Source organism: Corythoichthys intestinalis, chromosome 19, assembly GCF_030265065.1.
Source record: "Corythoichthys intestinalis isolate RoL2023-P3 chromosome 19, ASM3026506v1, whole genome shotgun sequence".
NCBI lineage: Eukaryota > Metazoa > Chordata > Actinopteri > Syngnathiformes > Syngnathidae > Corythoichthys > Corythoichthys intestinalis.
The window spans coordinates 1283248-1300908 of record NC_080413.1 but is presented as its reverse complement, the minus strand read 5'-3'; the positions used below and the strand labels follow the sequence as shown (position 1 = coordinate 1300908).

The 17661-nt window shown below is 39.8% G+C and overlaps 2 protein-coding genes across 2 annotated transcripts; both read left to right on the top strand.

Moving 5' to 3' along the window:
* Positions 1 to 1661: 1661 nt before the first annotated feature.
* On the top strand, positions 1662 to 4089 carry LOC130907837 (complement C1q-like protein 2). The gene is made up of 3 exons (XM_057823315.1): positions 1662 to 2007; positions 3561 to 3704; positions 3773 to 4089. The coding sequence occupies exons 1-3, from the start codon at positions 1677 to 1679 to the stop codon at positions 4045 to 4047; spliced, it is 750 nt and encodes a 249-aa protein (XP_057679298.1). The 5' UTR covers positions 1662 to 1676; the 3' UTR covers positions 4048 to 4089.
* A 5129-nt stretch (positions 4090 to 9218) lies between these two features.
* LOC130907771 (complement C1q tumor necrosis factor-related protein 3-like) lies at positions 9219 to 14515 on the top strand. The gene is made up of 3 exons (XM_057823207.1): positions 9219 to 9416; positions 9498 to 9635; positions 14199 to 14515. Exons 1-3 carry the CDS (start codon positions 9248 to 9250, stop codon positions 14468 to 14470), a joined length of 579 nt encoding a protein of 192 aa, XP_057679190.1. The 5' UTR covers positions 9219 to 9247; the 3' UTR covers positions 14471 to 14515.
* The last annotated feature ends 3146 nt before the right edge of the window (positions 14516 to 17661 follow it).

Sequence of the window (17661 nt, the reverse complement as noted above, 5' to 3'; positions counted from 1 at the left end):
GACACAGAGAATGGAAGTCTAAGTGCCCAGATTCTGAACAGTTTTAATGTTTCACATTGAGAGTCTGACATACTCCCATTGTGATCATTCAAAATACCTTTTTATTATGACAAAGCAGCGAACAGGAAGGGATTATGGGGGGACAGAAGAAAAGAAATACAAGAGAAGAAGGCCATTACATAACATTATTAACATTCTCTTAAAGCGATCCATGGATAGAAAGACGTGTAGTTCTTAAAAGATAAATGTTACTACAAGTTATAGAAATTTGATATTAAAACCCCTCTTAAGGTTTTAGTTTGAATAAAATTTGTAAAATTTTCTATCAAAAAATAAACTAGTAGCCCGCCATTGTTGATGTCAATAATTACACAATGATCATGGGTGCTTAAGCCCATAAAATCAGTCACACCCATGTGCCAGCAGAGGGCGACAAAACTCCAAAAAACGCAAGTAACAAGTGGACATTGCACTGTGCTGTCATTTTAATCTGTTTGAGCCGGGCATGTGCGTTAATTGCGTCAAATATTTTAAAGTGATTAATTAAAAAATTTAACGCGATAATTTTGACAGCCCTAGTAAAAATTTATTGTTTTTCAGAAAGCAATAATCAAATAACCCTTTCTGAATTCTTCACGGAACAAAAGTAAATAAAATAAAAATAATAATATATAATAATAATAACACTATTAATTAAACAGATAATAACCAAATAACCCTCTCTGGGTTCTTCACAAAAAAAGCCAGGAAATAAATAACACTATTGGGGGGGGGGGGGGGGGGGAAACTTTTGTTTTTTTTTTTGTTCAGGAGGCTGGACCAAATATGGCCGCAGGCGTAGTTTGGGGACCCCTGATGTAGAGCAAACTCAGATAAATTATAATGGGTCACTTACTGTCCGTGGAATTGACATAAATGACTGTCAATGGGATCCGACATGCATGGTAATCAATAGCATCCCAGTATATTGCTGTCAATGGAATAGACGTACATGAGTGTCAATGGCATGGATGCGCAAAGGCCTTATTGGCATCAATGTACAGTGCTGGCCAAAAGTATTGGCACCCCTGCAATTCTGTCCGGGAATGCTTAATTTCTCCCAGAAAATGATTGCAATTCCAAATGCTTCGGTTCATTTATTTTACTTGCAATGAAAAAACACAAAAGAGAAGGGAAAAAAGTTAATCATTATAATTTGACACAAAGCTCCAACAATGGGCCGGACAAAAGCGTTGGCACCCTCAGGCTAGTAAAAACCATAACTACCTGTCGAGTTATTTTTGTGAGTGCGCCAATGTAGATTTTTGCAGATGGTTGAAAATCAATAGGAGAGATTTTGTTTTTTTTACCATTAAAATGAATGGGGACAAGGCCACTGGATATGAATGGAAAGTATTTTTGTCAAATTTTGTATGGTACTGTAGCTTTTTGCTTCTCAAAGCAAACATCAATGATAGCAGGAAACAGATGACTATCTGTAATTGATTAATTAATGTAATTGATTTTTTTGGTTTTTGAGCAAGAAATATGAAATGAATGCAAATGATTTTTTGTCAGCCACGCAAAACCGCGCGGGCGTCGCTTCATTGACACCTGTGGTGTCAAATAAGAAATGTCTTTCCATCTCATTTTGTCTTCATCAAAGAACAGGTAAAACAGGCAAATGAAGTCATTCAATGGCAGCCATTTTGGAAGCCGACCCGCTTTCCGCAACGCTAGCGGCCGTGGTCGCCCGCCCGTCCGTGTCCTTGCTAGCGACGTGCCCTTTAGAATTTGAGGGACGTGTCGCGTTACGTGACATCGTCCCTGACAGATATTTGGTCGTTTACCTGGCAAATATTTGTCCCTCCGTCGGAGGGCGTCGACGCTATGGCGGGCCTTTAAGTAGGACCACTGCAAGCAAGGCGCCCGGCAGAACGCTAGCACATCTGAAGATGGCGTACCAGTGGGTGATTGGTGTGTTGCTGCTATGCGGCCCGGTCGCACTGTGGGCTCAACAAGTCACGAGTGAGTACACGTGTAGTTTTCATCTCCGTTGCCACAAGTGACAGTAATAGACGTCAAATACATTTGAACTCTGATGGCTGGCGTTGAATGATCGTGTTTCAGTGCCATTGACGAATTGGGCGCCGTTTGTAAAGCGGCACACGACATTTTCTCACGTTTAGCGCCACACAGTGTTTCAAATTTGGTGTGAAAACTTTTGCCACTTTTTTGAACATTATTTGGCAACTTAAATATTTATTTTTAAATGATTATTAGACTTAATTTGTTTAAAACCAGAATTTAATTTAAATCTAAATCTTTATTCTAAATGTTAAATATAAATATAAATCTTACATACATATCTTAAATTTTAATGTTATAAATCCTTAATCTAAATGTTGAATATAAATCATAAATATAAATCTTATAGATTTCTAAATGTTAAATTTCAATATAAATCTAAATCTTATATATTTATTAAATCTAAATGTTAAATATAAGTCAATCTAAATCTTAAAGATAAATCCTAGATCTAAAACTTAAATATAAATATAAATCTTATGTATCTTAAATCTAAATATTCAATATAAGTCCTTAATCTAAATGATAAATTTAAACCTTAAAGATGATTCCGAAATATAGATCTGAAATCTAAATGTTACATTTAGATGTTAAATATAAATCAAAAATATAAATCTAACACACATATCTTAAATCTAAATGTTAAATATAAATCCTTAATCTAAATGTGAAATATAAATAAATCGTAAATATAAATCTTAGATTTCTAAATGTTAAATTTCAATCTTAAATATAAATCTAAATGTTATATATCTTATATTTAAATGTTAAAAATAAAAATCTTAAAGATAAATCCTTACATAAGATTTAAATTTGTGATTTATATTTAAGATTTATATTTATCTTAGATCTAAATGTTAAATATAAGTCCTTGATCTAAATGATAAATCTAAATCTTAAATGCTAAATATAAATCGTAAGTCTAAATCTTCAATTAAAATAGATATCTTAAATTTAAATCTTCAATTAAAATAGATATCTTAAATTTAAATCTTAAATATATATCCTAGATGCAGATCAAATCCTAAATCTTGAAGCGGGTGAAACTAAATATTTAGCTAACATGCAAATTCACATGACTGGTGACCAGAAGTAAAAGAATCAAAGCTGAAGCAGCTCAGACTGTTTTTGCATATTAGCTAAAAATTTAGTTTCACCCGTTTCAAGATTTAGATTTAAGATTTACATTTAGGAAATGTATAGTTTTAGAGTTAAGATTGTCAATCCAATTGGACTACACAGTCTCAAATGGATTGGACGTCTATTGCCATCAATGGCAGCCAACGAGTGAAATACTACTACTACTACATCTACTTTTGTTTTTAATAACCATTTACTAATCAATAATAAATACGAATATTTCCATTTTTATTTAATGATCAAAAATAGTCACTTGCCCTTCAAAGGGTTAAAAGTAGTCCAGTGGAGCTATCGCTCCCCGTCAAAAGGGCTAACATAACCACTGGAGCAATTGTGTCCCGACGCACTTGCAGCAGGTGGCCAGCAGGTGGCGTTCGCAGTGGCGCTGAAGGCCGACAACGATCAACAGGAAAACTACGGCCCCTTCGACTCGCCCACCACGCTAGTGTTCAAACGAGTGGTGACCAACCTGGGGGGCGGCTACGACGCCAACACGGGTAGGACGCCGCAAAACCGAGTCCTCCTTCTGTCGTCTCGGAGTCACGCCGGCGCTCGTCTTCCGTAGGCATCTTCACGGCCCCCGTCAAGGGTCTCTACTTCGTCACCCTCACCGGCGCCTCCTCGTCGGACGGCGGTTTCAATGCCGCCGTGATGAAGGAAGGCGTCAACATGTTCGCCATCTACGACAACAAGAACAAATTCAGCAGCGCCACCAACAGCATGGCACTGGAACTGAACGCCGGGGATAAGCTGTCGGTCACCCTGTGGGCCAACCAGGTCGCGTACGACCAGAGCCGACTCACCACCTTCAGCGGCTTCCTCATCAGCCCCCTCCCCTAGTCTCCGAACTTCGAGCCGAGAAATAAAAACCTTCAAATTTGACGCGTGTGGATGTGTGTCGATGTCATCACAAAGCTAACCTAGCCAAAATCCTACCCCTAACCTCTTCCAATGTTCCCTTAACTGCCTCAAGCACTTGGTTGTGTACTGAAGGGGAAAAAAAGTCGTTTTTTTTTTTCTTTTTACAGTTTTTTTTTAATTCTCTTAACAAACAGATGACAACACAATATTCCGGAACAAAAAGAAAGTTATAATCACCATTAGGGTTGTTCCGATCATGTATTTTTGCTCCCGATCCGATCCCGATCGTTTTAGTTTGAGTATCTGCCGATTCCAATATTTCCCGATCCGATTGCTTTTTTTTTTTGCTCCCAATTCAATTCCAATCATTCCCGATAATTTTTCCCGATCATATACATTTTGGCAATGCATTAAGAAAAAAATGAATAAAACTCGGACGAATATATACATTCAACATACAGTACATAAGTACTGTATTTGTTCATTATGACAATAAATCCTCAAATGGCATTTACATTATTAACATTCATTCTGTGATAGGGATCCACGGATAGAACGACTTGTAATTCTTAAAGGATAAATGTGCCTTTGTATATTGTGACTAAATATTGCCATCTAGTGTATTTGTTGAGCTTTCAGTAAATGATACTGTAGCCATTTAACTGTTCTGCCCAAATGCATGATGGGAAGTGCAACCTTGACTGTGTGTAGCGGCACCAATTGATATATCTTCTCTGCGTTGGGAAATAACATAGGGTGTTAAGAAAAAGATCATCTACTATCTTTCCTCCCCACATTGCTTCCCACGATATTTCAAATTGTTGAGAGAGGGATTGTAAGGCTTTAACCAATTTAAAAAAGGCTCCAAAGACTGCCAAAATTCACTCTACTCGTTATCAAATCAAATCAAATGTATTCATATAGCCCTTTACAAAACCCGAAAGGTCCCAAAGTGCTTTACAACAAAAACAAACATGGCACATAGTAAATAAAAGGCAAGAAAGTATTATACAATAACATTAGGAAGAAAAAAAAGAAAAAAGAAACGAAGCAACGCGTCACGATTAAAGTCAGACAGCAAATAAAGCAATAAAACTGATAAAATCCGAAAACATTAAAAACCCTATAGAAATAGAACCAGGCTAAACTAATCTTGGGGAAAGGCGAGTCTAAAAAGGTGTGCCTTTAAACGAGATTTAAAAAGGCCCAAATTTGTAGTGGTGCGGATTTCAGGGGGAAGACTATTCCATAACCTGGGTGCAGCAACCGCAAAAGATCGGTCTCCCCACTGTTTGAGTTTGGACCTTGGGACTTGCAAATGAAGTTGGGCGGTAGAGCGAAGACTCCTGCCAGAGTTACGGATGGTTAAAATTTCTGATAAGTAAGAAGGAGCCTGGCCATTAATAGAATTAAAAACAAACAGTAAAAGTTTGAAATCAATTCTAAAATGGACTGGAAGCCAGTGGAGCGATGATAGCACGGGGGTAATATGGCTACGTTCATACTACAGGTCTTAATGCACGAATCCGATTTTTTCGTGTTTTTCCGACTCGAGTGAGGCATTAACTTGACGGTCTGAACGTGACAAGTCGCATAGAACGGGACCATTTCAAATCCGATCTGGGTCACTTTCGTATGTGGTCTAAATCCGATCTGGGCCACATTTTTCCAGACTGTCTCGGCGGTCTGTACTGTCCAGTCCCGCAAATCGGATTTAATGCAGCAATTACGTCATCAAATAGCGAGAGAGTCGTTACCGTAGCGATGCACCTGTGCGTTATTAGCTTTTGGGGAAGGGCTGCGCTTGACAACAGTCATAAAAAATAAAAATGGGTTGAGGATAAGCCTGAGAATGCTCAGTTTTCTCTCTCTTCCAAGTGAGCAATATTTCAACATTGCCTCCACGGCCAAGTCGGGACAAACTGCCCGTATGTGTGTGTGACGTGCACGGACAGTGCGTGCATGCTATCGATCCATATAAACTTTGAATATAAGCCTAAACGGGGACTATTTATGTCTGTTATTTGTGTCCACCTTTTGAAAAGCAAAATATGATATCCCTGGAATGACGGAGGACGTCTGTCATTTGTTTTGATGCTTCTGCGCATGCGGGTCTTCTTGCTTAGCGCGTGTCCGACTGCGAATTAGTGCGCATGCGTAATATTTGAACGGTCTCAATGGATAAAGGCAGTCTGAACGGGCACGCCAAAAAAACGGATTCGTGCATTAAGACCTGTAGTATGAACGTAGCCTTTGTTCACGTCTAGGTGTATCTGTTAAAAATCGAGCAGCAGCATTTTGAACAATTTTTACGCTGCCTTTTAGCTCTATGTATCGGTAAAACGGCGCCATTATAGATTGAATGTGGCAATGCGTGAGTGGGTCTTGCACTGCATGCGGTAATTGCGTTAAATATTTTAACGTGATTAATTTTAAAAAATTAATTACTGCCGTTAACACGATAAATTTGATAGCCCTACTTGAAGCCAAAACTAAAGACTCTGGATGAGTGTAAGACATTTTGTCTGTAACGTTAAATACAATTAGAAAACTATTAAATTAAAATATATATATATATTTAAAAAAGGCATGTCCGGTATTTTTTTGCCGATTCCGATACTTTGAAAATGACGTGATCAGACCCGATTGATCATAGATATATACATTTATGAAGGAAAGATAAGAAAAACGCTGGCTAGCCAGGACATTCCACCGAGACGTCTCGAGCAGAAGTGCCTCGACCTTCGAAATCATACCGTTTGTACTTTTCGTAACAAACAGTGGAAAAATCCAGGCGCCAACCGAGTGCTGGCCCATACCTAGACAAAACAATGGAAGAAAAAGTCCTTTTACGCGAGCAGTTTTGTAGATAAAAACACACAGTGACGAGAACAGAGAATGATTAGTTGCAACTATGTGAAATGAACAGATACTGTACATGTTCAAGTGGCTAAATGGAAATATATGTGCCGGAAAACACAAGGCTGAAAAAGCAGTTTCTGCCAAAAGAACTGTTGTGTTTGATAGAACAATATGTCTACAGTGGGGAGGACAAGTATTTGATACACTGCCGATTTTGCTGGTTTTCCCACTTGCAAAGCATGTAGAGGTCTGTGATTCTTATCATAAGTTCTCTTTAACTGTGAGGGACAGAATCTAACACAAAAAAACAGAAAATCATGATTTTTAAATAATAAATTTGCATTTAATTGCATGAAATAAGTATTTGATACATCACAAAAATCGAACTTAATATTTGGTACAGAAACCTTTGTTTGCTATTACAGATACCAAATGTTTCCTGTAGTCCTTGACAAGGTTTGCACACACTGCAGCAGGGATTTTGGCCCACTCCTCCATGCTGATCTTCTCCAGAGCCTTCAGGTTTCGGGGCTGCTGCCGGGCAACACGGACGTTCGGCTCCCTCCATAGATTTTCTATCGGGTTCAGATCTGGTGACTGGCTAGGCCACTCGGGGACCTTAAGATGCTTCTTACGGAGCCACTCTTTAGTTGCCTTGGCTGTGTGCTTTGGGTCGTTGTCATGCTGGAAGACCCATCTTCAGGGCTCTCACTGAAGGAAGGAGGTTGTCAGCCAAGATGAAATCATTAAGTTATAATAACATTACATTTCAAAAATAAGATTTTCACGATGGGAGATGTCCCCATTGGTAGAATAAAGCCGTAAAAAGGGGTATTGGGCTGGGGTTTATTAGAAAAAGAAAAGCCAATTTTTTGGAGAAATTTCAATGGTAGCTTTGCTTTGGCAGGTAATTAACTTCCTGTTGATTTGGGGGCATTTCGAGGGTCACTTCTTGTTCATTTAAGGGTGTTTCAGGGGTTGGTTGGGATGGTCTTTGTCGTCCTCGATATACTGATGCTATGCAATATTACCAATAACAAATTATTATTACATATTATGAATGTATTGCTCAAAAAATCGACTGGGTTTGCTCTGACCAGCCTATCCAAGGACAGAAAAATTGAATGAGGTCCTGCGTGGGCATTTATCAAACGCCAAACCCTCCCAATGCCCTGGGCTGTTTACACTGACTTTACAGTTGTCCGATATTATCGGCCGACAAAAGTTTTTAAAAACAATATCAGATAAAAATGAAATCGGTTTTGGTCCAATATGCATGTTGTCTTCAAAGTGAATACAGAAGCTTTCTACCTTTGTACAAGGGCTGGTCACAGCTTACCATAGCCGTTATGCTTATTGACCATTAGATGTCTCCAAACTAAGATGCTTTGGATTTGTCATGTGAGCAGATCATTTGAATTCATGGTACAAAAATTAAATGAACAATAAATGATTGAAAAATAATGAATTAAACTAAATATAGTAGTGCAATATAGGCACTTTTTCCATAACTTCAGTTGAAGTTGCTCTCTTATTTTTCACAGAATGTTTATTTGGACAACCTTGAAGTTGTTCCATTGATCACGATTGAAGCATCCAGTGGGGCATCACAACACAATTAGCCACGACTGCATGTCTGTATCAGATTTTTTCGGAGTTGGACAATACCAGTTAAAAGGTCATTATCGGACAACTCTAATCGACATGGCAACAAGGGGGAGCTGAAGTCTGAACCAGAAAAAAAGTAGATCTTTGCAAATAGCACAGCTGAGAGAAATGCTACAAAATAAAGAGGACAGACTTAATGAATTTCAATTTCATTAAGTGGGAGCTAGCTATTCCCTCTCTCGTGCTACTGAAGTTGCTAGCAAACATATTGAAAAAAATTTTTTTTACATCCAAGCCCCCAATAAATTTTTTTTACATCGAAGCAAAAATTTTGTTCTTTTACATCAAAGCGACATTTTTTTTTATTCTGAAGCAAAAAAAAAAAAGTTGAGGTCGCAGCGAAAAACCACACAAAAAAACAAACAAACACATAATTCCGCTCATCGAAGCCCACAAAAAAAATTTTTTTTTTACATCCAAGCCCCCCAATTTTTTTTTTTTTTTTTACACTGAAGCAAAAAAAATTGCTAGCTATTCCCTCTCGCGTGCTACTGAAGGTGCTTGCAAACATATTGGTGAGGCTCGCAAATATTTGTCTGCAAATTATTGTGAACAAAGTCCATGTTTTGAACAAACTTTGCCGGGACATCGAGCCCAAAGTTCAAGTGTTCAAATAACGGCGAGAATCCGCCACGGTGTCATTTTAGCGATGGCGTTCTCGCGCTTAACCCTTGTAACGGCTCTGCTAATCGCCTGCGCCGCGGGCGGCCTTCGGGCTCAGCTGTTTTTCGTCGACCAGCCGGAGCGGGATGCCAACGTGCTCCTGTACCAGCTGTCGGCGCGCGTGGAGAAGCTGGAGAAGGACGCCGTTGAAGCAGGTCGGTTAAGTTCATTGTTCCGGATTGGGAAGAAACCTTCTGGCGGGCTGTGACGTTGGTCCTTGTGGTTTGCCCGCGTAGCCAAAGCGCCGGTGTCCTTCGCGGCGGCGCTGGTCACCACGACGGAGTGGACCTACCAGGGTCCCTTCAACACGGAAACCAACCTGATCTTCAAGAAGGTGATCACCAACGTGGGGAACGGCTACGACGCCAACACAGGTAGGTACTCGGCCTCGCCTGTGTGAAATCCACGGCACCGATTATAAACCGCCATATCGCTGGTCTACCCCTGTGGGTGCTAAACAAGGGATGAAAATCGGGAAGAGGTTCCCTATAATTCAGTCACTAGGAAAGGTTTGCCTTCCATTTAAAAAGTTCAATACGGTTTGGAACTAGAACTGCAGCTATCGATTATTTTAGTTGACGATTAATCGATGAACTAGTTAGTTCGAATAATCGAGTAATCTGATAAGGAACATAAAAAAATCAAAATATCTCAGCTGAGCCTCAAACAGTATAAAAAAAAATTACAAAATGAGGATATAAGTACAACAAAAGAACAATTGGCTAATTTATATAGCAAAAGTCCGCTAGCTTAAATGCTATAAAATGCTAACATTTATTATTATTTTTTTTTACAATGCTCTTAACAAATTATTCAAACTCATATTCCCACAAAAAAAACAGCTAAATATACCTATAAACTAAATTACGAATGCATTAAAAAACCATTAGCTCAAAAAAAACAAAACTTATGTTGGTCTTAACAGGGAGCAGCTGGATTCAGCAAAGTGAAATGAGTTGTTATATTCACTGTTGCCACTATTCAATTCAATTCAATTCAATTTTATTTGTATAGCCCTCAATCACAACAGATGTCTCAAAGGGCTTTACAGAGGCAATATGATACATAATTAGAAATGAAGCAACAAAGATGAATAGATACAGTTCAAGTCCTGGGTATCCCACCAAACTTCACCGTTTTCTGAGTGAATCTCGGATCCATGCGGGCTCCAGTAGGTCTCCTGCAATATTTGCGGCGACTGTGGTGTAATTCAATGGAAGATTCATCTGAAAAATCCATCTTTTGCCACTTTTCCAGCATCCAGCTGTGGGCCTTGGCAAATACCACACGCTTTTTTAATTGCCTTTGGTTTAATGCTGGTTTCTGAGCACCGATTCGACCATGGGGGCCATTTCTAGACAGAATTGGACAGACTGTTCTGGTTGACACAGGGACTTCAGGTGACCAGGTCTCGTGGAGCTCTGCTGCAGTGGAAAAAGGGCTGGCTTTGGATTTTCCGGCCAACAACCGGATCTCCCGAGCAGTTGTCTTGAGGTGTCTGCCTGACCTGGGCTTGTCAAAAACGTCTACGGTCTGTTCATATCTTTTTTTTATCCTCTGTACATGACGCTGAGACACATTGAAGGTGTCTGCCACATCTGCAGTGGATCTGGTCCTCAGGCTCTTAATAATTAAAACTTTAGTCTCAAGAGGAATCTTAGGCATCTTGTCAGAGGTCAGGTTGCAGTTGATGTGGCAGTCTAGTGCGGGGGTCCCCAACCTTTTTTGCACCACGGACCCGTGTTATTTTGGTCTTTTTTTTCACGGACCGTTGTTCTGACAAATTTTGCAACCCATCAAAAATTGCTACGATGCGGTTCTGCGCATGCGCGTAACGTTAAACATAGCTGCAAAATGCGCAAATGCAGCGATTCCAAAGTAAACACTACAAACTTTCTTGAAAGAAAGGAATATTAACTTACGTTTGCTCATGGAATGACTTGTAGAAAAGTTCTCAGATTCATCTTGCCATGTAAGCTGCATACAACAGCTGTACATCGCGCTCACCACTAACGACTTCGCCTTGTCGTTAAACATTAATTAAGAAGCCCGCTTCACAAAGATACGATGTTGGAAATTGTAGCAGGGTTTTCAATGCTCTTGGCGCGATGTCAGGATATTCCAGAATGACTTTAATCCAGAACCTCGGTAGAGTTGTTATCTCGAATGTACGTTTAATAAGGTCCCCGTCATTTGCGATCTCTCTGTTTATTCACAAACGGGTCACGAATCCACTCCTTCGCAGTTCCTGGGTCTTCGAGGTTGTAGGCTCGTCAGGTGCCCTTTTCGCCGTAAAAATATCTCCAAAGACGTCTGTTTTCCAGTTATCTTCGCTCCTGTGGGGGCTAATTATTTCCGGGAGCAAATGTGCTGCGCCCAGGGCCTAGTAATACATTATTATCGAGGACAAGCGCACATAGATATATTATACACACAAACAAGATGTACTGCTAGCAGTCCAATCAATGGACTTCTATGACAACATTGTAATCTATCCCATAGAATTATATCTAGAATAGACAGAGATATTGGTGTGTTAAGCAGGGGCACAGGGTTAATTGGGCGAGAATACGGTCGTTATTAAAATATTATTTCTGTGCGGCCCGGTAGCAAAATGCGACCGTTACCGGTCCGCGGCCCGGCAAATGGGGACCCCTGGTCTAGTGCACTGAGGTTCTTTTTATACACACCTGAGAGTTAATTGATCAATTATTGGTAATAGTTGAAACTCTAATCTGGGATTGTGTGCATCATTTGACAAGGCGACAAGACTTATGTCTTTGCAAAAATTGATCGATCAAAGTTTTGTTTGGCACCGAAATGTTATTCCAAAGCCTGTTGTGATTAAATTGATCCATTTCATGTAAGAAAATATTGATCACAAATATATGAGAGGGGCACTGTGTGTATGCAAGCGACAAGACTTTTATCAGGTACTGTATGTACAACTTTGATGAGAAACACGTTTTATTCTACCATAAGACATCATTTCTGATAAAGGCTCTGAAGAAAAGCAACAGGCTTACCTTTAAATATGGCTATGCTTAAATGAGGCGTTTCCTGTGGAGTTCGTTGAAGGTGATATACTGTTTTCCCGCTCAACCACAAGCACAACTATTTTTTTGAGCATAACTCCCGCTCATCCATGATTTGATGACTTTTCAATCATATTTCAAAAATCACATTTGTCAACCTTTTTTCATCAACTATAAAACAATGTTAACCCAACCATCGTGTGACACACCATAGAACAATGTTGTTTCAACGTCACTGTCAGGTGTCATCGGTATTTGTAATGTTGATTCAACATTGTTTATTGTCGAAAATTTCAGTGTCAACTAGGGTTGTTCCAATGATGTTTTTTGCTCCTGATCCGATCCCGATCGTTTTAGTTTGAGTATCTGCCGATCCCGATATTTCCCGATCCGATTGCTTTTTTTTGCTCCTGATTCAATTCCAATCATTCCCAATCATTTTCCCCGATCATATACATTTTGGCAATGCATTAAGAAAAAAATGAATAAAACTCGGACGAATATATACATTCAACATACATAAGTACTGTATTTGTTTATTATGACAATAAATCCTCAAGATGGCATTTACATTATTAACATTCTTTCTGTGAGAGGGATCCACGGATAGAAAGAGTTGTAATTCTTAAAGTATAAATGTGACTTGTGACAAAATATTGCCATCTAGTGTATTTGTTGAGCTTTCAGTAAATGATACTGCAGCCATTCAACCCAAATGCATGATGGGAAGTGGAACCATGACTGTGCGTAGTGCTACCAATTGATACATCTTCTCTGCGTTGGGAATTAACATAAGGTGTTAAGTAAATGTTCATTTGCTACCTTGCTTCCCCACATTGCTTCCCATGATAGTTCTCATCGCAGGAAGAGGGATTGTAAGGCTTTAGCCAATTAAAAAAGGGCTCCAATGGCTGACAAAATTCACTCTACTCATTTTACGCTGCCTTTTATCTCTCTTTATAGGCAAAACGGCGCCATTACAGATTGAGCGCGACAATGCATGATAATTGCATTAATTATTTTAACGTGATACATTTTTAAAAAAATTAATTAACGCCGTTATCGGGATAAGTTTGATAACCCTACCTTAAGCCTAAACTAAAAATTCTGGATGAGTGTAACATATTATGTCTGTAACGTTAAATACAATTAGAAAAGGATTTAATTAAAATATATATATATATTAAAAAAAGGCATGGCCGATATTTTTGGGCCGATTCCGATACTTTGAAAATGACGTGATTGGACCCGATCGATCCCGATCGATCGGGACATCTCTAATGTCAACCATACTGATCATTTTGATGGAAAATCAACGTTTGTTCCATGTCGGTCTGCTATCTGGGTTTTGACCTTTAGATTGTTATTTTCAGGATGTTTTGTCTCGTGTTGGACCGATACGGCACTAAAATGACATCATAGATATCGGGGGTACTGGGAAGTGATGCACCGATATTTTGCAATATATAATTTTTGAGATCTATTTTCGAACCACTGGTCACTCTGCCCAAGATGGCCAGCTGTGCCGCCGTCATGAAAAGGAACGACAATAGACGTCCAATCGTGTGGCGTCCAATCATTTTCCTTTTCATATCATTGCATTGACTTGGATGAGAATGTTGCCTCAGGGCGGCCATGTTCTTAGGGACTATGAAAGGTCTTTTCATGCTTCTGTCGTCAATTGGAATGAGTTTGTCACTAGTCCATTTGAAGTGGGAGGGGTGGCACCCCTCCCACTTCAAATGGATTGGCCGTCTAGCACCATCGATGAGCTAAGCAGTGTTGATGATGTCACATTCAAGTGAGTATGCCGTCATTTAGTATTAAAAGAATTTGGAATTGCCCGATACCACACGAGCTGGAACCCCAAAATGCGACTACGGTCTCCTTCCTCCCGAACAGGTATCTTCACGGCCCCCGTCAGGGGTCTCTACTTCATCCTCCTGAACGCCAACGTGGGGACCTCGGGGAGCCTGAACGCGGCGGTGATCAAGAACGGCGAAAACATGTTCGCCATCTACGACACTAAGGGCACGCACAGCGGCGTCAGCAACGGGATGCCCCTGGTCCTGGAGGCGGGAGATAAGCTGTGGGTCACCTTGTGGGCCAACCAGTGCGTCTTCGACCAGAGCCGACTCACCACCTTCAGCGGCTTCCTCATTAAATCCATGTGAACACAACCATTACAGAATAAAAAAAAAAACATGCTAAAGCACTAACTGTGTGTTTCTTTGTAAACGGAGTGTCTGTGTGACGTGGCGATGATGTCATCAATACCTTACATGAACTCTTGATGTCCAGTCGTGTGGCGTCCAATCATCCTTCTGCTGTGATTTGAATTGAGTTTGTCACTCTTATGCCCTCTATGCCCGCTCGTCTCATCAGACCATAGGACATGGTTCCATTAATCCATGTGCTTTGTTGACTTGTCTGCAGAAGACGCTTCCTCCTAGGGTGACAGCCATGCACACCAATTTGATGTAGAGTGCAGCGTATGGTCTGAGCACTAACGGGCTGACCCCCCACCTCTTCAATCTGTGCAGCAATATTGACAGCACTCCTGTAACGAGTCACATGACATTTTGGAGGGAAAATGACACGCAGTACTCAATTTGGACATTTAGGGATGGATGTTTTTTCAAAGGGGTGTACTCACTTTTGTTGCAAGGGGTTTAGATATTAATGGCTATATTTTTAGGGGAAAATAAATGAACTCTATTATATAAGCTGCACACCGACTACTTTTCATTGTGTCAAAGTGTCATTTTGTCAGTGTTGTCCCATGAAAAGATATACGTAAATATCTGCAGAAAATGTGAGGGGTGTACTCACTTTTGTGATACACTGTATACAGTGGGGAGAACAAGTATTTGATACACAGTCAATGGGAAAACCCATTGGCAGTGTATCAAATACTTGTTCTCCCCACTGTATAAATATATATTTATTTAAAAAATTAGCAAGAGATAAGTCCAGCCTGACCCGAATGTAAATAATTGACTTTATCCACCCGACCCTGCCTGAAATTCAGGTCGGGTCGGGTTCGGGTTCAAGATCTTAAATCTAATACTAACATCGGTTTTGGTCCAATATGCATGTGGTCTTCAAAGTGAATGTAAAAGCCTTCTGCCTTTGTACAAGGGCTGGTCACAGCTTAGCATAGCAGTTATGCTTGTTGACCATTAGATGTTTCTAAACTAAGATTCTTTGGTTTTGTTATGTCAGCAGATAATTTGAATTCCTGGTTCAAAAATGTACAACAAATGATTGAAAAATGATGAATTAAACTAAATATAGCGGCGCATATAGGCACTTTTTTCCATAACTTCAAGTTTTTCTCTTATTTTTCACAGAATGTTTATTTGGAAAACATTAAAGTTGTTACATTGATCATGATTGAAGCATCCAATGGGGCATCACGATACAATTAGGGCCCAAATACACCAGATGCATGATCGTTGCGGTTCTGGTCCAGTTCAGTGTTTACTGCGTGCCACGCAGTACGCCACAAACAGGCAAATCATACCGGCTGCGCACGGCTGCGGTCCGCCAACTCCGTTCCCTCGTGAGCGGTCACGTGATCGCGCGCTATAATGTGCCTTTTAAAACAACGAAAAACACACGGAGTCTATACTCATCAGAGAAGCAGAGAGAGAGCACATTTTTTCTTTGCATATTGATATTCAAGTTATGTCTGTCTCTTAATTCCAGATTGATGGAATCATGTTGAGATCAGGGCTCCGTGTGTGGGGGGGTAAGGGGGCGGGGCCCTATTATGCCCTTGGTTGTGTCGGTGGGTTTATATCTTTGTGCACATTTAAAATTTATGGCACATAACATCTGATAGAGCTGTTATAAATAGGTTTGTTCCGATCATGTTTTTTTGCTCCCGATCCGATCCCGATCGTTTTAGTTTGAGTATCTGCCGATCCCGATATTACCCGATCTGATTGCTTTTTTTTTTGCTCTCGATTCAATTCCAATCATTCCCGATAATTTTTACCGATCATATACATTTTGGCAATTCATTAAGATAAAAATGAATAAAACTCGGACGAATATATACTGTACATTCAACATACAGTACATAAGTACTGTATTTGTTTATTATGACAATAAATCCTCAAGATGGCATTTACATTATTAACATTCTTTCTGTGAGAGGGATCCACGGATAGAAAGACTTGTGACTTTGTGTATTGTAACTAAATTATACTGCAGGCATGACCCAATGCATGATGGGAAGTGAAACCATTATGGATAGAAAGACTTGTGACTTTGTGTATTGTGACTAAATTTTGCCATCTAGTGTATTTGTTGAGCTTTCAATAAATGATAGCGGCATGCCCCAATGCATGATGGGAGTGGAACCATGATGGGAAGTAAAACCATGACTGTGCGTCGTGCTATCAATGTATATACCTTCTCTGCTTCTTCAATAATGATACATAATTTAACGTGACATATTTATTTTCAGATTAATTGCCGCCATTAATTGGATATTTGTAATAACCCTACACTAATCCTAAAGACTCTGGATGAGTGTAATATATTATATTTGTAATGTTACATACAATGAGAAAACGATTTAACTAGAATATATATATATTAAAAAAAGGCAAGCCAGATATTTTTTTGCCGATCCGATACTTTGAAAATGTTATAAACAACTGCTAAATAATCTGTAATATTTATAAAATGGATAGGGAATTATATACTACATGAACTAAAAACAGCGTACTTGGAATTGGTGTCTCAACATTTCAGATTCCTGTGCCCTGCGCAAACTGTTGGGTTTTCTATGAAAAGTCAAGTAAAATGTAGGAAAGAAAGAGAAACGTCTTGAATAGACCACCAGGTCGAAACTCGTGGGTGTCTCTTTATTCTCTTTCGTACTTTTCCCCCTCGACTCTGTATACAAACCGACATTGTGTGTGCGCCGGGCACGAGAATTTCTGCAGTGGAGCCACTTTCAGATACACTGCTTTTTTTGTTTTTCCGCTCAAAGTTGTCAGCACGTCGTGTGTTTGATATCATTGCCAGAAAAACACACATAATAGGACACCTTGCAGATTCCCTTTCAATGCTGTCCTTATGATAACAATCTGCTGCATCGTATATCACTTTGTGACTTTCCACCTCCATGATGAAACGTTCTTCGTCCATGTTTGCTGGTGTTTAAACCGTGAATAAGCAACTGGGCTGTTACGTCCAGGCCCAGCTCCGCCCATTTTGTCGGATGCGTGTCCGGCAAAAATAGAAAATAGCCTACCATCCGAGATAGTCCGCGGGCAATCCGGAGCACTGGCGCGGCCGGTATACGTTGAACAATAGGATATAATGGGAACGGATTGGCTCCGGCGCT